Source organism: Peromyscus eremicus, unplaced genomic scaffold, assembly GCF_949786415.1.
Source record: "Peromyscus eremicus unplaced genomic scaffold, PerEre_H2_v1 PerEre#2#unplaced_46, whole genome shotgun sequence".
In the NCBI taxonomy this organism is placed as follows: Eukaryota; Metazoa; Chordata; class Mammalia; order Rodentia; family Cricetidae; genus Peromyscus; species Peromyscus eremicus.
In genome coordinates, this window is record NW_026734297.1 from 1,222,548 (window position 1) to 1,247,449 (window position 24,902).

The 24,902-nt window shown below is 37.2% G+C and overlaps 1 protein-coding gene across 2 annotated transcripts; it reads right to left on the reverse strand.

The window, feature by feature from the left end:
* Positions 1 to 2,785: 2,785 nt before the first annotated feature.
* LOC131901201 (ankyrin repeat domain-containing protein 7-like) lies at positions 2,786 to 19,338 on the reverse strand. Of its 2 annotated transcripts, XM_059252431.1 has the most exons (5): positions 19,051 to 19,338; positions 16,908 to 17,022; positions 16,576 to 16,749; positions 12,403 to 12,509; positions 2,786 to 2,977 (listed from the first exon to the last, which is right to left on the reverse strand). In XM_059252431.1, exons 1-5 carry the CDS (start codon positions 19,299 to 19,301, stop codon positions 2,965 to 2,967), a joined length of 660 nt encoding a protein of 219 aa, XP_059108414.1. In that variant the 5' UTR covers positions 19,302 to 19,338; the 3' UTR covers positions 2,786 to 2,964. The 2 variants fall into 2 exon arrangements, with proteins under 2 accessions (XP_059108414.1, XP_059108415.1); XM_059252432.1 differs by lacking the exon at positions 12,403 to 12,509.
* Between the last annotated feature and the right edge of the window lie 5,564 nt (positions 19,339 to 24,902).

Genomic DNA, 24,902 nt, shown 5'->3' on the forward strand with positions numbered 1-24,902 from the left:
AGGCCCCTGCAGCTGGCTGATTAGCAGGTACTCCAGGAAGTTGTACAGCCCGAGGTTAGGCCAGGAACTTCCTGCCTTTGTAAGGTTTGATAAAGTAAGGACACCGCTGTCCGGAATCGGTCCCCAACATATTCCCAAATTTCAAATTCCCTCCACTGTGGTAAAACTATACAAACTAATTTTTCTGTGATTACTTATTTCTTATCTCATTTTTGGCTTTTAGAACCTTAAAGTAATTATTATGTTTTGGTACTTTTCAACATCAATATAGTAATATTGTCATAATTTTATAAAAAAATTCTAGCCAATTTTTCATCTAAAGTGATGACATTTTGACAACTGCTATATTATACCATTTCAAACTCCACAAAGAAGAAATTCAGCACAAGAATTTACCTCAAGAAGGCATTGATTACCTGAGTTTTCAAATTAGCTGTGTCCTCCATTGTTGCACACACGGAAATCAGTGATTGAGATTCAAAGTGATGTCTTTGAAGCAAAACACACAACAACAAATAAGTGAGTAGTGGACAAAAGCATTTGTCCTGAATGTTTAGTTATTTGAATAGCAGATGGTGTTTCTGTTGTTATTAGACATCTGTTTTATAAAATTTGTTCAGCTGTTAATTTCTGTCTCCACTTCTCCTAATCTCTGCATTTGTCAAGAAAGAGTTACACATAGTTCCACATCAAATAGTGTCAGTCAATATATTTGTGGAACCTGAAAATCATTTGTTTTGAAAACTGTCCTGATGATTGCATGCAAATTACAATGAATTGCTCACATACTCTTTAATCATTAATTTAAATAAAGGTAATAGCCCCAAATAAAGCAAAACAATAGTGTCCTCATTCTACTCTATTAATAAAGCACAAAACTATATAACTACTAAATGGCAACCTTCATTCTTGAGCATGGAAAATACCCATTGAAAGGAAACCATCACATCCATTCATTGTAAAACAACTAATAAAGTCATGAAAAAGATGTGAAATCCTTGAACATTAAAGTTATAAGTGAACAAACAAATGTGCACACTGAGGTTTGAAATCCTCTTATCATGGGTGTTCAAACATTAAAATGTAATAATTCAGTTATTACATTGATAGAGGCTGATTCAAAAACTACCAAGCACTTAAAAACCTTCATATGTGCTCGGTTGATGGCAGAGACTTCTGGAAAAGCAGATCCCTGGGACTTTTGCCTCTGTTTCCCTCTAGGTTCTCTAGATGTCTTCCTTATATAGGATACCACTCCTCGTTCCCTCTTTTGCAGTCTTCAGTGATGCTCTCTGGCCTTTCAATATTCATCCCAGGAAGGTGCAGATGCCTGAAAGTACAGGCTCAAAGAACCTGAAAGACAGCTAGTTCCCTGGTTCAGGCAAATAAGCTAAATGGAGGGTCAGCAACACACATCCCAAGCCTAGATATGTTACAAAATTCTATGACTATTTTCTGCAATTCCAATCTGAAAAGGACAGGAATTTGGCAAAGGTAACAGGAAAAGAAGCAGTGGCAGTGGATCACAGATATTTTTCATTTCAGCCCTTGGTTCTGAACATTCTCTAGCCCACCCTCTGTGATACCACATTCCTGTTTTCTATAAAGACTTCAGGTTGCTCAAGTAAGTTTCAACAGAGGAATCTATTTGTCATTTCTATCAATTAAGCACAAAAGTTAATATAGTTTCCAAATTACGTTCAACCCTATCCATTCTCAGATGATTTTCACCATCCTGTGTCTATGTAAATAACTTTATTGTCTTTAAAAAACTAATCACGAGGCCAAACTCTTAGTCCTATTGGCCTCCATGATTTTCCTTTCGAAATTGCCCTTCCCCTGTTAAAGTCATTCAAATCATCCACCATTAGGCTACTTTTAATACCATTCTTGGAACACTTGACTCATTCCCATATTTTCCTACAGAAATTCTCAATCAAATACTGGTCAGTAAGGACTGGTCTTTTAGTGAAGGAATGCATGGGAATCTAAATTGGGCCATTTGTATTTCCACATCCATAGAATACTGTGTTTTAGTTTTGGCTTCTCCCTCAGAGCAACTGTTTATGTATAACGTTGGATCTAGTTTTCTGTGCTCAGGATATTTTTATTAGTTTTCAAAATTCCTTAAAAACTACAAATTTTTCAGATCTGAGATTTTCTAATAAAACAAGAAGCAGTACCTGGCAGTCAAAAATTCTAAACTATAGGTCAAGAAACATGAGGAAAAATCAATGTACAATAAAAAATTTCAAAATGCTTAGTGTCATGGGGAAACAAAGACTTGATGAAATGAGAAAAAAACTCTCCTGTACCCAGGCAGTCCAGTAGTTTGAAGAGAAAACAAAACTGAGTATAAGGTCATAACGTCTCTTAAATAGATGCTCAGTTGTATCAACATAACATGGTATATGTGCACATGGACTACCATTCCAATAATGTAATTCCAAGCCTTCTGTCATCTTGCTCATTTCAAACCTATGGCACTACAGACACAATAAAGAGAGGTTTCCCCCTCCAATCTTGATAGCAGTGTAGTGTCTAAGAACAACTTTCAAAAGAAAAACTATGGAGTTATAGATAGGTTTCTCAGGAAAACTCTAATCCAGAGTTGACACATAAGGAAAACTGGCTTTCTACATGAGATCATCTCAGTGTAGTCACAGGAACAAGAGAGTGCACCGGCTGACAGTTCAGTCAAGAGCTGGCAACTTGTTACCTATGGGAATCATAGATTTAATCAAACTCTCTGGATGACCTTTGCTAAAGCAGTAAGACAGTCACAAGGATATGAAAGCTTTAAAACATATGATTATATTAATGCATCATGGACACTAAATAAATCAGATGGAATCAGTGAAGAACACAATATTCAATAAACATTAGTTCTTTTCCCTGGTTCTAATTATAAGTTAACATTCATATTCAAAGACCTTAAAATCTTACCCCGATAAAAAGACATCTTCAGGCTGATTTCCTATAATTGAATGAAAAGTAGACATATTTCAGTCGATTATATTAGTCTATAAAATACCATAGGGTAAATCTTCTAGAGTAAAAAATCTTCTAGGGTAAATAATAACTATGGTACTGGAATATAACAAATGCATCAGGAAATCTTCACCTCCTTTGGATTTATTGAATAAAAGAATGAAAGAAATTATCAGCACTTGATACCTCAAAGTAGGTGACCATGTATACTGACAACAAGTCCAACTAATGGCAAATAGTGCCGTTGCCAGAATCAGTGCCTATCATCAATAAATAGCAAAGAGAGTAGTTTTCTGGAAGAATGGTACCAGGATCAATTTGAAGACAGCATAAATATTTTGTTATAACACAACAAATATTCCCCAGATACACGGCTGCAATCCTTTAGGTAGGGATGAAACAACCTATCAGAGAGAACCTGAGGCAACGATCACTGTACTTATCAATCTCCTCTAAAATTATGGAAACCTATCTGGACAAGGTTTCTCATAAAGACTTGCAAGGTATCAGAAAAGAGAGGTAAGGTGAAATCAATGCTGCCCACCCTCCCAATCTCCTCTGTGGTTAGGTTCTAATGAGCTCTTTTAGATCTGGCTATAGTTTTCATTCTTACCTATGATGCAATAAGGTAGAACCTCAATTGCTATTGTCACCTTTGGACATAACTACTGGTAAGATCCCCTCCTAAAGAATATATCTATTCTGCACATGGCTAAAATACAGAAGATTAAAAGTATGTACTAGGAAGGCTAGGTCAGAGAAAGCTGCTTTGGAGGTTTGTTTATTATAAAACTATAAATCCATATGTAGGTATCTACATATATATCACTTAATAACTCACTTAAGATCTTTCTACTGGGATAGAAACATAGTTCCCTATGGTGGTATTTTATTTGTGCTGAAATGTGATTTTATTTGTATGTTAATAAAGATGCCTGGAGATCAGAAGTAAAACCGAGCCACTAAGCAGAAGTCAGGTGGTGGTGGCACATACCCTTAATCCAATCCCATGGCAGGTAGAGTCTCTGTGTGATCAAGGACACAGCCAAGGAGTGGTGACCTGAACCTTTAATCCCAGTACCAACCATAGAGACCTGGAGGTCTGTATAGACAGGCAGTGACAGAGAAGTCATGTGGTTGGGTTTAGAGACAATGAGAAGGCAGAACAGAAAGGCAATAAAAAGACAAGTCACACAGGAAGAAGGTCTCTCTCTCTAGAGAAGAGACAGCAGCCAGGTATTAAGATAAGGCTGTCTGGGCTCTTCACTAGTGCTCTGATCTCTTGGACTTTTAACTCTGTAGTTGGCTCTGTGTTTCTTATTTACTAAGACCATTTAGAATTTTGTCTACAGTTTTCCTTTTATATAAAATAAGAAAGACAACACATGGTGAGATCCTATTGACATTACCCTTGAGAAAGTATCTTCCCATGGAAAATGAATACTAGAAATGTGCCCAAGTGGCAGAGCACCTGTCTTGCGAAAATAGGGTAAAAGATAAAATGGGATTGTGGATGGATAGTCAAGTATTCTCTGGTGTATGAGTGGCTTCATATTTACTGATAAGCACTATAGATATTAATGACTCACAATAAAAACAGAATTTAAATCTGGAATTAGTAGACTAGTTTCTTCTTTTTTTCCCCAAAGAAGAGGTTCATTATTTGCTTCATCTACAGTATTCACATTCTAAAGGTTACTGCATATGGGAAAAAGCCATGTGAAAGACTTGACTACAGTTTGGAAAAGTATGACCTCTGGAGATTGCCTTTTGGCAGTCAAGAGTCAGTTTGGCAACACAAAGCAGGAAGACAAAAATAAACAAAAATAAAAATAAAAATAGGGTCATTGGAGTAGCAAACACATAGAGCACCTCCTTCTTAAAGTATGAAACCTTGAGTTCAACACCTCACAGATAAGAATATTAATTTCTAATTATACATTTAGGAACCAGACCATTGCCATACATTAGAGCCAGAAGTAATCACCGTGTATATAAACATTTCAGTAACACTATATGATGTATTTGTTTAAATGGAAGAATTTGAATACAAAATTACCATTATTTTAGGTTTTGTGCCACCTTTACTGAATAAGTCTCTTTTTGTCTGTCACCCCCCAAAAACTGCCATCAGTAAACTCACACCTGCTCCAGGTCCAAGCTGACAACCCTCTTTGTTTGTGAGCCACCATTGTTGGGCAATTCTCTTTTTCCATTTCCCATCCTATTATCCCCTACTACTATCTCCAAACCCACATGCCTTGCTTAAGAAATGCAGCAGGCATGGCCTCCATGTTTCCTAGCTACCTTTGCTAGCTAGGTGGCTACTTCATTTTTTCTGGAAGCCAACAATCCTATTCCAGACCCAAAGCTGTGAGCCCTCTGTTGCAGGAATCCTAAATGTTATTTTAATTAAAAAATGGAGCCAGATATTGGGGAAAATGCTGAAAGATCAGAGAGACAAAGAAACAAGTCATAGCCAAGTCTAACCTCGCCAACTCCAGGAATCCTCTGACTGAATGCCTCTGAGTCCTCAGCTGAAAGCGCTCCAGCTGAAAAGTCTCTAGACAAAAGGGGTTCCAGCCAAAAAGCCTTTAGTTCCTGTCTCCTCATGCCTTATATACCTTTCTCCACCCAGCCATCACTTCCTTCCTAGTGTTGGGATTAAAGGCATGTGACATCCCAGTAATGGGATTAAGGGTTGGTGCCACCACTGCTTGCCTCTGTTTCTCTCCTAGACTGATTAAATCTCATGTAGTCCAAGGTGGATATAACTCACAGAGATCCAGATGGATCTCTGCCTCCCGAGTGCTAGGATTAAAGATGTGTGGCACCACTGCCTGGCCTCTATATTTAATCTAGTGGCTTGTTCTGTCCTCTTACCTTCAAGCAAATTTTATTAGAGTACACAATATATCACAACCTTTTCTGGGTAAGTCACTTCTTCCCTGTTCTGCCCCCACATTTTTTGTTTGTGGCTGTCACCATACACAGAAGACTAGGTCCAGATCAATGGCTGCAATAGATATAATACTGAAAATTTCAGCATGCCAATTAGAAAGTTCAGAGAAAAACCTTACCAATATAACAAATCAAACAAAAGATAGAATATGAGAATGTAAAGAAAAAGTAGAAAAATCTATAATTAATTAGGAAATAATATAAAAAAAGAAAAAAAAAACCATGCTAGAAGACCAGGAAAGAAATTTGAGATACTATCAAAGGCTCAAATCTTTGAATTCTATTGGCATACATGAGGAAACAGTATTCTCAATCAATAGCATAGACAAGATTAATAAAAAGATCACAGAGGAATTCTTCATCCAAGTAAGGAAATATATACACACACTGATACAAGAATCAAACAAAATCCCAACCAGACAAGATTAGAAAAAGAAAACTCCAAAGCATATAATAGTAACACCACCAAATATACAGGACTAGGAAAAATATTGAAAGCTTAAGAAAAGAAAGTATACAAGTCATTTGGAAATGAACATACCCAGGGCAACAGCTGAATTATCAAATAAAACTCTGAAAAGCAGAAGAGCCTGAAGCAATGAACTTCAAATACTACAAGTCCATGCATGTCAACCAGGACTCGTGTGCCCAGTGAATCTGTCTGCCATAGCTGAAGAGGAAACACTTCCATGATACAAGCAGCCTGAAACAGTCATAGCAAATAATAAATTCTAAACAGACTACTAAATGTAATACTTCTAACTGAAGAGAGGAGTAAGTGTGAGAGGAGACTTTTAGAAAGAAAACAAGCAAATCTATAATTTAAGGAAATACAAAGGGCATCTAACAACACAAAACAACAGGAAAATAAAACACTGCAATCTAGGTACAACTTTCAATAATGAATCCAGATATCAATGGCCTCAACACTCCAGTCAAAAGACAAAGGCTACCTAAACAAATTAAGAAACAAAATCCAACTATCTATTGTCTATGAAAAATCCCATCTTAGTTTAAAAGTCAAGCACCCTCTTACAATGAATGGATGCAAAATGTATTCTCAAAATGTATTCTAAGCAAACACTGTCAGGAAGCAAGCAGGTATCGGCATCCTAGTACCTGAAAAATCATTTTCAAACTAAAATGAAGCAGAAGAGACAAAGATGTGCACTTCATACTAATTAAAGTATCAACAAATACAAAATAGAATACGTACACACACACACACACACACACACACACACACACACACAAGCAGGTGCACCCAACTTCACAAGAAACCTAATGGAACAAAAGGCACAGATCAACACAGACCCAATAACATTATGTGATTGCAAACACTGATTTTTCCAATTGATTGGTCATCCAGCCCAAGTACATACAATCTCAGAATTAAATGACATCTTCATTCAATTGACCTAACCAATAATTAAATATTCCACCTCAACACCAAAGAATATATATTCCACTCAGCAGCACAAAGAGGCTCCTCTTAAATAGAGCATATGCCTAGAGACAAAGGAAACTTTAAGAAATACAGAAAATTGAAATAATGCCATGTACAGTATGCAACCACTGAGTCATAAAAGTTAAAATTGGCAGCAAAATAAACTCCAGTATGCATATAAACAAATAAATGACCTAATGATCCAAGTCAAGAATTTGAAGAAAAAAAAAACAAGAACAAACCAAACCCCCAAACAGTAGATAGTAAGAAATAATAAAAAGTAAATGAATTAAATAGAAAAAAGAAAACTGTACAAAGAACTAATGAATCTAATAGCTATTTTTCTGAGAAGATAAAGATGACTCCTTCATCAAGATTCTCTTGAGTCTCACACCAGAATGTAGACATGAAGCAGAGATCAGCAGAGTCTAGGGATCCCAGTCTCAGTTGATAAATCAACATTTCAACTCCAGCATCTATAGCTCAGGGAACATCACAGAACAGGCAGATGGAAAGACTGCAAACATCAGGAAGTCTGCTGTGAAACAGTCTCTCATGGAAATGGCTACATTAACAAGATCTGAACAGAGACAATATCAATAGACATGCTAAGGAAGAAGTAGGGAGGAATCTCCGAGGGCCATGCTCCTGGACAAGGAACTGCAGGAAACTAATGACTGCTGAGATAGGGATAGTGAGTCTCTCTCAGACAGGAACCCCTAATTGCTTGACTGATGAAATTGTAGTCAGCACTGAAACCATGTAACTACAAACAAGAAAACTGAACTCAGTAGGTTGTAGTTACACATTTGTGTCTCTGTGTGTGAATGTGTGCGTTGAAGAGTAATTATAAGGGAAGAAGAGACTATCAATTTGAGACCTGCGGGGACATGGAAGAAGCGGGAGCATGGGGAGAGTGCCGGAGGGAAGAAAGGGAAGTGGGAAAGTGATCTAATTGTACTTTAGTTAAAATCTATAGAAAAGAAAACATTCTTTTAATAACAAACAGAGGAAAGGAAATCACAAAAGGATTGAATATTGTGTCTTGTTTAGCCATACAAATCATGTTTTCTATGATATGTATAACAAAGTAATTATGTTCACTTACTGCAATGCATTCATTTTTACTGTGAGAAAATAATGTGTTTTTTTTAATAATGTGTGTGGGTAGCTAAGAAGACAACTTAGAAGTTAACAGCATGCTTTGCTCTTCAAGAGGACCTGTGTTCTGTTCTCAGAACCTATGTGGTATTTTACAATCACCTGTCACTCCAGTTCCAAAGAATACAACACCATCTTCTCTCTCCCACAAGCACCAGACATGAACATGGTGCACATGCCTGGTGTACATGCAGGCAAACACTCACACATGAAATAAATTAAACAAATAAAATGAATTACAATACAGTGTAGTGGAACTATTAATGAAATAGGCACTATGTCAACATTTTTAGAAAAAGAAATGTATGAAGTAAACTAAAATGTGCTGTGGGCTGGGGAGAGGCTGGCATCTCACCACAGTATGGTAATTTAAAAAATATTTTTACATGCAAGTGTGTAATTCCGGTGCAAAACTGAGAAACTTTTTAACAAAGCAGTTTCATACAACTAATTTCTTAAACAATTCAGCCGTCAATAGACACTTGGTTTTTAAAACTGCCTAGGAGGAGCTGGAGAGAGGAATGTAAAGGGGGAAAGGATATTAATTCTATCATAATTTAAATGCATTTTAAAAATAAAAACTGCTCTTTGCGGGGGAAGGGGAAGGGGAACACTCATCCACTCGCCCAAAGGTAAGGGCAGTACAAACATATAACTACTATGGAAATCTGTTTGGCCATTATTTAAGAAGCTGGTTATGGATCTACCTCAAGATCCAGCTACACCATTCTTGGGTATATACCCAAATAATATCTAATTACAGAGAATTGAAAAATTCTAAATGCAACATTTTTAATCTAAAGAAGGGCTACAGAGAAGGAAACTTCAAAAGACTTACGTGTGAAGGTATTTTCTTGTCTCGAGAGGAGTAAGTCGTGCTGAATAATCACCATTTTTCTGCCAAGTATGGAAATGGTGGTAAACAACGTTATTATTTTAATATGGATGGAAAACCATTTATCAATATATTAAATATTTAAGATATTTCAAAGACAATATAAGATTCCATCAAGTCATCTGGGCATACCCTTCAAATTTATTAGTTCTAAAAGATTTTACAAAGTGTCTCATTTTAGAAAGAAAGAACAGAGTGAAATGGTGTAGATTTACTATGGTTCAAATCATCCAGATTATCTTGACAGGATAGAAAGTGCCCTAATATAGGAAGGAGTCCTAAGTATTCTTGCTCTGGGAAAGTGTTTCCTTAGGCTCCAACTTAAGTTTCCAAAACTCAGGATTTCCCTACTTTAGTTTAACAGTTTGCTATGAAAATTTCACCACCTAAAAACAGGCACAGAAATAGTAAAGCAGTATCTAACTTGCTTCTCAGTCTTGATCTGATTAGAATCCTAAATGAAAGCACTCTGTAATTCATGAATGGACCTATTATCAAATGCTACAGAATTCAGAATTTGATATTACTGAAATAAAGAGTAAGCCTATGGTGAGAACACTAATGAATTCCAAGACATAGGTTGCTCTATTTCTGGTCTTCCTTTAGCCAAGAAGGAAACAATGATCTGAGTTTTGTCATAATGATCCTGAATCGCGTGCTTACCATCTACCTACATGGAAGACAAAAATCATTTTTTATACATGTTATAAGTATACTCATGGGCTGTGATGGGGCTTAAATACTGAATACAGTTAATATAATTTAGATTCACAGAATTGTATTCAGTGTCTTCCTTCTGAGGCAGAGTTGTGAAATATCCTGAAATCTTGAGGTAAAGATTCAAGTATCTTGAAAAATGTTCCTTTACACAGAAAAAGCACTTAGTAGGCCAATCACTTTCTGTCATCTTCCCTGGGAAAGGTGCTAGAGATCTGTCACAAACACAGATTGTGCTACAGAGGATGATACAAAGGAACCCTTGCCTACAGATTACTATGAAAGAAAGAAAGCTCTGGCCTCTTTCTGCAAGTGCTTGGATTCATGTGATAATTTAGTATATCTGCAAACCCATTTGATGGCTGAAAAGAGAGACTCCTCCAAGGTATCTTGCCATGATTGTCTTCTAGGATACTGGAATGCTTTGAATAAGTGATAAGGTTCAGATGCCTAGCAACAGCTTTGGAGAAATCTTAAGAGTTTTAGCTGCCAGAGAACACTGTTATATTAGGAGAAAATTTGAATTTTCAAGCACATAGTTGAATTTTCAACTACCCTTTTCTCATGGCTCCATAACTATTATGATAAAGATACAGATCAGTAGGTACAACCTGATAATCAAGTTTATTTAACACTGGACTAAAAGACAGGTGTAATCACATTAAATCCCCATGAATAAATGCTTCCTAAGTTTTCCTCATGTATGCCATATCTATCTGATATATGTAGGAGTTTTTACTTTCTTGGACTGAGGGAGCATGTTAGACTGTTGAGCATTCAGGTAATAAGTTGGATGAAATATTTGGAAGAGAAGTGTCAAGATTTTCTGTCAAACTACACATGTTTAGATTCAAAGAAGTAACTCAAAAACTAAAATTCTGTGCCATGCATTGCTTTATTTTTGGAACGACCAGAGCATGCTGGGATCTTGAAAGACAAAGATATTAAGGCTTCCCAAAGAGACTTTAGCCATGAAGTTGAGTGGTAAAATAAACGCCTCATACATTCAAGTTCCTGAGTGTGATTCTCAGCATCATCATAGATCAGTCTTGAGATTAAGACTCTTGCACACCCGTTGCTATTCTGACAAATCTATCCCTTTGCTTGTCTCATGGCAAGTAGAGTTGACTAAAATGCTTCCATTCCAAAAGCATTTAAATAATGAAGTCACGCTTGGTTAAAATACTACATTGGTAAATATTTCATGTCTAAATTTAGTTTCAATTAGCATTTTAACTTCTGTACTTACGTTTTGCGTTTCCCCACAATGGCATAATAAAGAGCACTCCATCCAAATGTGTCCTTTAACTGGTGATCAACACCTTTCTTCAGTAAAATTTCAACAATATTTTCACAATCCCATCTAACTGCATACATGAGTGTTGTTCTAGAACGACAGAGGCAATTCAATTACTTAAATGGTGAACTGTATACATTTTACCATATAAGTATAAGGCCTTTGTGTGTAGAATTGCCCATTAACTAAGTAGCCTTAAGCATCCTGAAAGCACAGTTCAGATTCCTAAAATATGTCCAAGGCTAAAACTAGAAAACAAGCAGAAAACTTCTTAGCCCACTATGATACTTTATAGAGTAGAATTTGTATTTTAAATTGTTTATGGTGAATAACTGTTTAGAGAAAATTGACCAGAAGTACAGAAAGCTTTATATGAAAAAGAACACCATTTCCTTCCTATTCTATTATAATATAATTCACTGTTAAATATGGAATTGCAATTTGTGTAAAATGATAGTAATAATGTTATCAAATAATTTTAATGTTAAAAATGAATGTTTTCAATTCCTGATACTAATATCATGCCATATATGTAAGTTTACAACTACCATTCATGTATCATCCTTCTCTGCACACCACCAAAAGTATTTGAAGATTAAAGGGTGTTCACAAGGTTGTGTGATTGCAAACTTGAAAACTTTGGAACTGACACTGTAAATGTAAAACCTAAGATAAATGCTATCAACTCATATAAGATCATATGGCAGTCAAAATAAAAATCAAAATAAAATCCTCTCATTATGAAAGGGAATATGAACCTGACTATCATTCTTTGGCATAACCATTTCATGTAATAGATATTTTTTAGATATGTAACTGATGTTTTATTGACTTTTTCTAATCTATTCCCATAACACATTTGAAATGAATGATTTTTACTATTCTAGACTATTTTCAACACAAGTAGTGTTTTAAAAATGCAAAGTGTAGTACCTTTGATATTTATCACATACGTGAAGATTCGCACCGTGTGTGATTAGGTATGCTGCCATGCGGTGTTTCCTTTCTCGGAGTGCTAGCAGCAGAGGGGTCAACCCATCCTGTAATGATATCAATTAATCATTCACAATACCGCATATTTCACAACTAAACTGAAAATCATATATGTAGCCCTGTGATTGTAATGTTTACCATAGACTTGACCGCAGTAGACTTTTCCTTATTAGCCTAATGCACCTTCTAACGATCCTCAAGATTGCAATATTCTAACCATGGCTGCAGTTTTCACAAAGTCCTCTAGTCCATTACAGAACTCATGTGACACCCATGGACCTGTGGTCCCTGTCACAGAAGTTGTCATGGTACTTTGAAGCCATGGCACTCTCCCCTCAGAGTTTATCTGAAGAGACACACACCGACACACAGTGGCAAAGGCGTTAGATCCTAAGTTGCATGGATGAGCAAAATTGTCTTTTCTATGTCAGAAATTCTCCTGTATTTCTAAAGACAGTTATGTGGCAGATGTAGCATTTCCCAACAGAAAAATTCAATTAAGGACGATGACAAAACTATGGAATTGTCCAGTATTTAAAACCTGATTTCTGAAGTACTGTTTGGCAAATCTTCTGTGGGGCAAATATCAGCAACAGCAGAAGTTGTTTCACAGGCACAATTCTCAGAGTATTGTAATGATGTGGTATTTGCTGAGGACACAGAGGAAGCTCTTCGTGATTCTCCATTCAGGAAGGGCCAAGGGTAACAATGTCTGCCTCTTGCTCTGAACAGGTCACCAAAGAAATGACCTCAAAATGAGTAAGAAATCAAAGAATCTTTTTTTTTTTGAACTCACAAAGATCCGCCTGTCTCTGCCTCCCGAGTGCTGGAATTAAAGGCATGTGCCACCACCGCCCAACTCAAAGAATCTTTGATTGCTTACATTGAAATGTATTCTGTCCTGTTACAAGTTGAAAACTGTCTTAGTGTTTAGAAAATCCAGTACATTTTTTAAATGTTTTTATTTATATTATTTTTAGACAATTTCCTACATGAGATCTGTATTTACATAGTTTCTACACCCTCACTCCTCCAACTCCCCCTAACTCCCTCTGAAATTCAGGACCTGTTTTTTATTACACATGTGTATTATGTACAACCTACTGGTTCCATGTAATGTGAGCAGACTCTCTGTGTGCCTCTTTTTTATGTCTCTGCCTCTCCTTTTCTCTTTCCCTCCCCCTCTGTCTCTCTCTCTTCCTGTATGTGTGTTGGTTTGTGTGTGTGTCTGTGTGTGTCTGTGTGTCCATGTGTGTGCATGTGCATGTGTGTAAGTGTGTGTGTTTAAGCATGGCCACTGTGGTTAGATAAACTATTGAGGAGTTTAGAGTGTATCCCTGGAGAAAATTGAATTCTACTCTCAGCAGTTATGGATAATTGGCAACTCTTTATTTACGAGTGTAGTTTTGAAGTTTCCCCTATCAAGTGTTTGCATGTCAACTGGTGTTTTCCTTGTGCATGTCTTATTTAGGCAACCATATTATTAAGATTTCATAGATGAATTATCCCTTTTGTATCTAGAAGACACTTTTCTGCAACAGTCATCCTGGTCACTGGAACTCAGAGTTTTTTGTTTGTTTGTTTGTCTGTTTGTTTAGAACTTTCTTTCTCAGTGTCACCTGAAACTTAAGTGTGGGCATTGTATTGTAGATATAGGATTGTGGTAGGCACCCATGGTCCTTTGGTCTTTGCATTTTCACTAGTTGTGGATCTCTGTTATACTCTGTATTTGCTGCATTTTAATCATCATTGCATCTAACTCCAATTTACTGAGTGACTGTACTGTACTATAGCTAGTGCATACAGATCTGTGTAATGGAAGTTTTAGAGATGGGCAAGGCATTGCTTTCTTTCTGGTTTATATTTTGCTTAGAAAACAACCTAAGCAGGAATCAAAATAGAGCAATAATTTAAAAGTATTTTAAACATTAGAATTCAGAAATGAAGGCACAACTGTAATCCCATTAATAGAGTGCAGGGTATTATTGCAGGAGGATCGTGATTTCTAGGAGAGTCTGGGCTACATAGTGAAACCCTATCTAAAAAATTAATATTGGAAGTCTATGATGATTTTAGGATTATCAATATCAGTGAGATTAAGACGATGTATTGTAATTTACATGAAGTTACGCAACAAGGGGTGGAAAAGCCTTGCCCAACTCCACAGCTAACAAAATACACAGTGCCAGGCAGGTAAAAATTCCCTAGACTTTTTGGGAGTTCTAGAGATTTCCCAAACAGTATGAGCTACTGCCAGTGCTCTTGGATGCCTCCAGTCACTTAAGTGTAAGATCTTGCTACAAAAGACACCAAATCCTTTGGAGAAAAGACTAGCAGGAATAAAGCTGGAACTAACCCAGTGATTCCTATCCAAGTACTAGCTTCCTGTGGTGCTCTGCAAACTGCCAAGGGAGAAAAGGAATCTTCAGACATCCTAAATTTATATCAAACACTAAGAAATAAGGCTAGTAGACTGAAACACCTGTATCGGCAAAGCAGGTGAAATGGGATTTGTTAGCAAATAGAACACACTTGGAGGTTGGATTGTGGAAGTACCTGCAGGGAACCATTCCATCATAGGGGCTCAAAAGCAAAATGATTTGATTTGTTATAGTCAGGATGAAGCATAGTTTTTAAAATTCTCTTAGAGATTGAGCATGCACTGCATTCCTGGAGAAAATGGAGGTTATGAATGGACTGCGCTGTTCCATAGCCCTTGGGTTTGTTTACTAAAATTTTAACCTCTGCTGCATGCATACTAATGGATGTGTGGAAATCAAGTGCTTGTAGTGCAATGTACCATGCTTCAGTTGCAAATATTCAGTCTGTGATAGCATTTTGAAGGTGAAGTATCACCCACAGCCTGAAGTGATTTATATCCCAGCACAGCTTGTCAATATTTTGGGTAGGTGTTGAAGCTTTTGGAATTGGATATTTGATGGGTGTGATATTGGTATGTAGGCAGTTTTGGGGTACACGTACTATTCTGAGTTTTTCAAGAGGCCACTGATTCTGTTTCTGTGGAGATATGAGGAGGAAGGAAGGATTACAAGTTCCTGATACCACAGACAAAGCTATATCCAGCTGCCTATAGGAAGTTATCTTGATGGCTAACCAATGAAGAGAACCCAGCCCCTGGTGGGTGGCACCACAGCCTTGTTTCAGAACATGGCTGTGTAAGACTTTACAGAGATAGCTGCAGAGTAAGCAAACAGGCATCCTGGACTCATTCATTTCTCCCTCTCTTGAGGATAGATGATATGTCAACAGCTTTCTCAAGATCCTGATTCTGTGCTTTGCCCAGTAATACACAGTAACTTGGAAATGTAAGTCAAATAATCCTTTTAGTGCATTATCTATTTTTATAAATATTTTCCATGGCTCCATAAAAGTAAGCTAAATTCTCTAATGTTGATTTCAATAAATTAACATTTACTTCTCCCCCTTTGGAAATAATTTTGAGAGCTATATTCAGTGCAATTTAATCATATTCACCCCTTCCCTTTCACTACTTTCCAAATGCACCCCTCTTCTGTACCCACCCATCTTTCTAACCTTATTGATATAAACCTCCTCTCAAGTCTCTGGGGTCACTGTAGAAGATCAGGTTAAAGCTTGTAAGAGCCAGGTCCACTGGATGACCAAAAGCAAAGAGTGTCTCATGGGCACACCAGCGTAGATGTTCATATGACATCACAGTCACCGTGAAAACATTCAGAAGATGATGGTTGGAAGCTCAAGTGACACAAAATGTCATTATGCAAGCAGGAATTTAGCATGAAGTTCTGCTCTGAGCTGAGAACTTCTTGACAGTTATAGCTGCTAGGACTGGATAGTCATTTTCATTTAAAGGTGTGGCCTGGGTGGACTGAGCATGCTCCAGTGGATCGTCACATACCCAAGAGTATGTGGGCAGCACAAATTGGACTCAATGGGGTAAAAAACAAACTATAACAACATATCAATACTTAGATGGATACCGATCAAGTTATTTCAAAGTGCCAGTCAAGTAATACTTCAACTTCTAAACGTGAAAAAATTGGACCAAGATATGACAACTGTTAAAGCATATAGTTTTCAAATACTTGGGGATTCAATTTAGAAAATTTTTACCTTTGTAGTATCTTCAATGTTTCCCCCAAATTCAAGAAGACTGCTGGCAATATCTGGCCTGTCTACATACACTGCATGGTGGATTGCTGCTTCTCCATTGCAATCTTTAATATTGGGATCTGCTCCATGATCAAGTAGGACAGACACGATCTCTGTCTCCCAGCTTTGTACAGCCTGTGGATATCGTTACCAGGAAAACACTGTCAATTTAAAGAACACACAAGAAACTTCCCCCAGCTTTCACCATGATTTATATTTAAGTGATTTTAATTTTACTTTCATTCTAAACACTTAGATCAACTTAATTACTGAAATTGAAGTCTTTGAAATACCTTCATTAGTGGTGTGGACATTTGATTGTCAAGGGCATTAATCTCACAGTCCTTAAATAACAGTAAACAAACCAGATTGATATGGCCATAGAAGCATGCAAAGTGGAGCGCAGTTCTGTGGGAATGAGAGACATTTTGAAGGAAAACTGTAAGGCACTATTATCAACATACACAATCACTCTGGCATTTATAAATATTATATAGTATTTAAGTCCATAGACCCATAAAAATATTTAACTTTATTCAAAATTTATTTTTATTTGCTCTTATAATTTACTGTATTTAAAAATTTATTGCAACTACCATTTATCGCAGTGTGAATAATACACACAGCTGTTGCAGCCTAGATAAGTGCTCTATTAGTGAACTACGTAGTAAAGAGCAGCCTATTTGAGCAAAAAGAACATGACTATTGGGTGAACTCATTTTCAGTTTGAATCCTACTCTAGACACTACCATCAACCAACTACTTCTCAGCCTTCCTGTGTTGCGAATTCTTGTCCAGAAAATGGGTGTTAAAAGGAATACTTCTATCAAATTTGGATGACTCAATTAGATTCTTTGCAACTATTCAGAAAATATTCTTCAACAACAACTTAACAATCTTTTCGGTATTTAAGTTATGAATGTTAACACTATAATAAACATATTTCAAGTCAATGTTAGTTCCATTATCTCTATTTTGTAAATATATTAAGGAGTATAAATTTTAGAGTCTAAGGATATCTCTTCAAAACTTGAGACAAGTTCTGCAATAAACTTATGCTTCTGCTGCCTCAGCCTGCAAAGAGCTTGGATTGTAGATATGACACACCACTGAGCTTGAGATTTGGTTTTTCACGTATTTTAACTCAGCTAAAATTGAAATGTCATTTACAATTCATAATGTACAACAGTGACTGCCAAAACTTAAAGACAATTCTTAATACATAAGATAGCATGTCATTGTGCCATGCATGGTGTCTCTACTAAGTGAAATGTGATATATAATGTGATATACATATACATACATATATACATATCCATAAATATAAAACATTTCTAGACTTTTACTGGATTTTTTAAAGAAAGCTATGAAATGTACTATTGATAAAAACTGAAAATTATCAACAGCAAAATCTAAATGCACAGCAAACTTGGCTTTGATTTTTAAGGAACTTTAATTCAAAGGAAGTAAGTATGGAACTTCAAGTCAAATACATAAGAATGCCCATTTTTGATAATAGTTAAATTCATAGCATACAGAGAAATTAGATGTATGCTATGTCTAACGTCAGTATCTAATATCAATTTCACGAGGGAGATTTAGGACACTGTGGGCCACTTCGAGTAAACCTAAAATTGGGAAAGCAAGATAGTTTGTTGATTTGTAAATCATGAAATTCACTGCAAGTTCCATTCAACTCTATCAGAAGTAGGTAAAGATGTCAGAAGTAACTTTCAGGGAACTTGGAGCTTGTCAGCACATTGTGTTATTAAAATGGTGGTTGATCAAGGCCGCACTGAATAAACTTTCAGAAACATATGAAGTAATGAGTGAAGGAACTTAAGAGAAATTTACGGAGATGGGAGGGTGATATCCCCAGGAAACTAGTGAGAAACAACAAGAAAATGAAGGAGCAGCAGGAAGAGGAGCACACACCCATCTGTCAAGTTTAGATTATTTCTGTTATTTTCAGTGAGGAATATAAATGTTAGTACACACAGATAAAAGATCCATATTGAATGTTTTTGGGTGATTTTAGGTGGGAGGAAGACATTATGAGGAACACTACTTGATCTCTGTAGTTTCTACAGTTTACACAGCATTGTGTTTATTAGGTACATTGAAATTAATTCCCATTTCTTTATAGCTTGTTAGATTATTCTATTGTGTATTCGATGCTCCATAAGAAAATGCTCCATAGGGGAATTACGGGGTGACAGTAAACCTGCTGGAGCTTTAGTCTTATGGTTCTCCTTCTCCAGAAGAAGATCTGGACACTGGACCTGTGTGATCACGGGTACCAAGGAGACTGTAGTCCAGAAAGCACAGCTGGTCTCTCCTCACCCCTATTGCCCTCAATAGAGCTAGGAAAGGTAGGCTTCTCCCATCACCCGATTTCCTCAAGGCCCCTCATCCTTATCTTCCAAGTGTTCTTACCGTTTCCCTTCATCCTCATCATTCACATGAAATTGGTTCTTCCTGAGGAGTCGCACCACCACTTTGAGCTTTCCCATGCATACTGCCTCATGAAATTGGTTTTCAGGGTCATAAGGCTGGCGGTACCTGTCTTTAGTTCCACAGTGAAAGCAGGACAAGTATCCCTTTGCCCTGCTTGGGCCATCACAAAACCCCAAGGGGGTTTTCGGCTCCTTCTTAAAGCAGAAGAGCTTCCTCAGGGTGGACAGCATAGCTGTGACCACCTTTCTATCAACTCAACACTAAGTAATTTTATGAAATGATGAACTTTTAACCACTGACCGTCTAACAACCAGAGAGCCTAACCCTGCGACTCTCACAAGTGCGAGGCTACGGTTTGACCAGTCAAACCGAAGCATGCAGTTATAGAACAGTCGTTGCTAAGCAACACTGGTAAACAAAAGCATGCTCGTTCTTCCTCAGGCATAACTGACAGTTTATGGAGCAAATGGTGCTCACTGCGCATGTGTAATGTAAATGTGGCGGTCTCCTGCACTCGTATGCACATATCCTCAATCTCTTCCTCAGGTTTGGTGGATCCTTTCCTCCCCACTGTAATCTTGCTTGGTGCTTCTTTTCTTTTGGGACTGCAATTATTCATTATAAAATTTCTTCTTGGGTTTGTGGCTTGTTTTTATTTACATTTTTACTAAGAAGTCATGGATGGATTGCTTTCGTAAGGACATGGAATTTCTTGAAACTTCTCTCTGGTGTTTTTGGTTCTGTGTTTTTGCAATTTTCAGTGAGGTGAAAAGCTGTAAAATAACGATTTTTGTGTGCTTGGGAGTGATGGTACACACCTTTAATCCCAGTCCTTGGCAGGAGACAGAGACAAATGGATTTCTGTGAGTTTGAGGTCAGCCTGGACAAGTGAGCCAGAGCTGCATAGTGAGAACCTCCTCAAAAATGGCAAATTCTTTCTTTCTTTCTTCCTTTCTTTCTTTCTTTCTTTCTTTCTTTCTTTCTTTCTTTCTTTCTTTCTTTCTTTCTTTTATTAAGAGATTTTTCTATTCATTTTACATATCCATATCCACCAGGGATTCCCCTGTCCTCCCTCCTCCCACTCCCCGAGCCTTCCCTCACAACCCCCTCTCCCATTCCCACCTCCTCCAAAGCAAAGTCTCCCCTGGGGAGTCAGTAGAACCTGGTATGTTCAGATGAGGCAGGTCCAAGCTCCTCTTCCCTGCTTAATGTCTTTACAATACAATGTGGAGAAGTTATTATCCAGCCATGGCTGTTGTGGTTCTAAATGTCTTCTGTAGAGCTGGTTCATAAATTTCCTTAGATATGAGGAAATTTCTGCTATTGTTTCACAGAACTTGATTTTTATGCTCTGATTATCTCCACTCTATCTGCAATACCAGATATTTATATTTAGTCTCTGAGGTGTTTTTGAACAAGAATGTCCCCCACAGGTTTAGATAATTGAACACTTGGTCCCAGATGGTGGTACTAATTGGGGGATGTGGAACATCTGGGAGATGGAGCCTTAATAGATGACATCTATCCCTGGAGACAGGCCTTGAATGGTCATAGTCTCTGCCCTTGTGTTTGCTCTCTGCTTCCTGAGTGTGGTTGAGATGGAACCCCTAAGCTTCCTTTTCCTGCCCCCATGTGAGCCATTTGTGCTAAGTCTCCCCACCATGATAGACTCCTATGCCTTTGGATCTGGAAGCCCAAATACACTCTTCATTCTGTAAGATGCTTCTGGTCATGGTGTTTTATCACAGAAACAGAAAATTAACGAGTACAATATCTGAATAGCAGCATCCCAGAGATCTTGAATAATGTGTCAATTACATTTAATTTATTAATGCCTTAATATAATAATATGCCCACCTTTATTCCCAGCCCTGATGTTCTTCTGCTTGATTCTCTCTATTGCTGATGCATTTTAAAGTTTCTATACTTATTGCATAGAGATGTCCATGCAGAGAGTGAAGTCGTTTTCAAATTCTTTTGCCTGAGTTTCACATGCACAATCTGTGTTCTTTTTCTTATATATTCAGCTGTTTATGTTATCGTTGTGTTCTGTAAGCACATCGTCACTACTGTACAATTTTGACATGCTGGTAAAGTTATGTAAAATGCATATCAGAGCATTTAAATTATGTAGCTGGGTGAAAAAGTGGCTAATTCCTCCAATCCACAATGAAAGTTTATATCATCAACATTTCTTCTACAACAAGCAAATTCTATTTTACAAGTTCATATGGCCTCTGACTCAGTATAGGTATGTAAGTGTTATGGACAAGATCTTAGGTTCTCTTCTGTTTTTTATACAGAAGAAAGTAAGGAAGAACTGTACATTCAATTTGAGAAAATTATATTTGAATATTGCTTATCCAGAACAAAGAGATCTTTTTTCAAGCACATACTACCCATACATGATTATCAACCAAATTCCTTTCTGCAAGAAGACTTAGAGTTGATTCCTTAACAGAAGTTGTAAGGATTTGGCATTCTTTAAATACATGAGAGAAAGTCTATAATGAATAATTCAGCAGTATTCCATTTTACAGGTAGTTATTTCTATTGCTCATTATAGTTCTATGTGTATTTTATTAAAAATACTTTAGTTTAGAATTTATAAAATGCAGTTATTATACAGGTGGGTAAGAATGTGCATTTATTAATGCCTTAATATAATAATATGCCCACCTTGATTCCCAGCCCCTTTCCATTAGACAACAATTTGTATTATGCATTACTAACCTAGGAGAAACAGATCCCCCTTATGTGTATACATTCTCTATATCTACTTGTGATGACTTGATTTGGTGGAAAGGAGAATATATTTCTCAAGTGCAATAACAGAGATGAAACAAATTAGAAAACTTTCTATTTTGTGGGAGAAACTTTATGATGAATTTTCACCTAGAGAAAGAAAGGTGTATTTAATGTGTAATAAATAGCTCTTTATAGGTCGGTACACACTGATGTATAAGGAGATGGAGTATTCATAAATTGCAGCCTCATTTACATGTTTACATAACCCCACTTGAAACATCTACAACACAACTCCTACACCTGCATTTCAGTGAACATAGCTAGAAAAGAGGTGGAAAGATAAGGGTTGGAGTATCCAGAAATCTGCTAAAGGATTATGTCTTCCAGCTATGACAGGGAAGCTATGTCCATGAAGTCTCAGCACTATGGCTTCTTAAACAAGACCTGAGCAATGAAAATATCATTGATGTGCTATTTTGGATGAGGAAAATCTCATGCAGAATCATCGCTACATGTTGTTTAAGAAATGTTTCATGACTAATGAGAAAAAATTAGTTTTTCCAGAGATGTGCACCCTGATAGTTTATCCAATACCATGTATTTAGACCTAAAACATATACATATAAGCAATGCATAATGGACACAGCAAGTTGCATCTACATATTTTCTGTATATATGTAAGAATAATTAAATCAAATTTAATAAAAACACTAAAAATATAGTGTAATGAAAAAATATTAAAAGCTGCAAGGGAAAAAACAAGTATCAGATTAAGGAAGACCCATTAGAATATAAACCTGGCTTCTTAATGAAAACTCTTAAGTCAGAAGAACCTGAGCACAGGTGCTACAGAGTATAAGAGACCACAGATGCCAGCCCAGATTACTATATCCAGCAAAATCTTTAGTCATTAGTTTCTGCTCTGAGTTCATGCCCTGATTTCCAAGAAAATGGACTACACTACATAAGATGAAATAAACACTTTGTCCTCTGTGGAATAAAATGCTATACCAACTGGGAAGGCATCTGACATGCTCCTTGGTAGACATAACATGGTGAAGAGAGCCTGAGAAAATAAATAAATCTAAACCACAATAGAACCAGATGTGATTATCAGGAAAGGGAACAGAATATTCAAGAACTGTGGGCAACTGAACAGTGTGCAGTTTTTATGTAATCAGAATATCAGAAGACAAAAAAGAACCCAAAAGAAAGGAAGTATTTAGAGCTGGTTTGCTTCAGACACTGAACCACGGATCCCGGAAGTTGGGAGTGTGGGTGATGATTGGAGACTTAAAAGGAAATCCTGGCTATATAGTAAGAAAAAAAATCATATTCTAGAAATTAAAATATAAAAGAGGAAACATCCAGCAATAACCCCGAGGAAACAAGAATGCCTCACATATGAAAGAACAAGGAAAAGAATTTTCTCCAAGATCTCCTTACAAACACAGGAGAAAGACAGGAAGGAGGATACACAACGTGAGTGAATTCGCCAGCCAGACTGTCCCTCCTAATGAAAAAAGTAGGGCTTTCTCAGACCCCAAACAAGCAAATGAAAACAACAACAACAACAAAAACAAACCCTGAAAGTTTGTTCCCAGTAGCCTGCCATGTAAGAAGTGTCCATTGAATTGTTTAGAGAGCCATCCTTAGTTGTGGAGTTCTCAGCAGGTGATGGCTGCCCAGGGAGGGAGGGTCATTTCTTCACTAGTTCTCCTGCCCAGTGGACAGCCCGACGACCATGCCCATATGTCAGCACTGAGTGGTCCTGGCAGGCTGTCTTAGTTAGGGTTTCTGTTGCCATGGAGAGACACCGTGACCACAGAAGGCAACTCTTTAATTGAGGCTGGCTTACAGTTCAGAGGTTCAGTCCATTGCCATCATGGCTGGAAGCATGGTGGTGTGCAGGCAGACATGGTGCTGGAGAAGGAGCCAAGAGTTTGGAGAAGGAGCCAATCCAGCTCTATATCTGGATTGGCAGGCAGCAGGAAGAGAGAGTGAGCCACTAGACCTGGCTTGAGCTTCTGAAACCTCAAAGCCCATCCCCAGTGACACACTTCCTCCAACAAGGCCACATCTACTCTAACAAGATCATACCTCCTAATAGTGCTACTCACTATGGACCTATGCGGGTCATTTTATGCAAGCCACCACAGAGGCTATTACTATATTAAACATAAAAAGTAGACAGGCAGTTTAGAAGGAGACAGGTTGGTGGGTCCAAGAGAGGGCAGGAATTGAAGGGAAGAAATGAAGGGAGTAACATTAAGATATATTATGTATGTGTATGAAGTGTTCCAAGAATAAATTGAAAACTTTATTTAAAAATTTGTTAGGAAAAAACAAAAAGGATGTAGGTCAGAAATGCAGATTGTCATGCTGCAAAGATGGCTTCATGGTTAGGGGCACCAGCTGTCCTTGGTGAGGACTAGAGTTTAAATCCAAACACCCACATGGTGGCTCACAACCACTGTGACCCCAGCTCCAGTGGATCTGATGTTCTCTTCTGGCCTCCTCAACGCTGTACACATGTGAACCTACACAGGACAGAAATGTAGAGTGCATGAAGGTAAAATAAGTACTTGTTTTTATTCTTAGCTATGATACATGTTTATGCACAATAATAAAAGGAATGTAAGTATGCATGCACATATGCTTAGGTCTGTACTTAAAATTGAAAAAGGAAATGGCTGCATCACAAAACAAAAGGACTAGGAAGATTTTTATGTGAAAAAATTATGCTCTCAAGAAAATATCCTGGTGCTATTTGAAAGTGGATTTGTATTATCTATAGTGAAAACTGTAAACTCTAGAGTAAAACATGGAACACATGCAAGGAGAGAAAATGGAAGCACGTACGTGCTCAGTTGAAATGCTAAGAGACACAGAAGATTTAAGATTAATTAGGAACAGCAAATGGGGACAGCCGGACAACAGCACAAAAGCACAGCGGGTTTTGTTTGTCAAACTTTGTTACCATTGTTATTGTTTGGTCTCTTTTCTTGATGTGTTAAAGGTTCATTTTTCTTGTATGTGTTTGTGCGTTTGCCTGCATGTCTGTATGTGCACCATGTGCATGC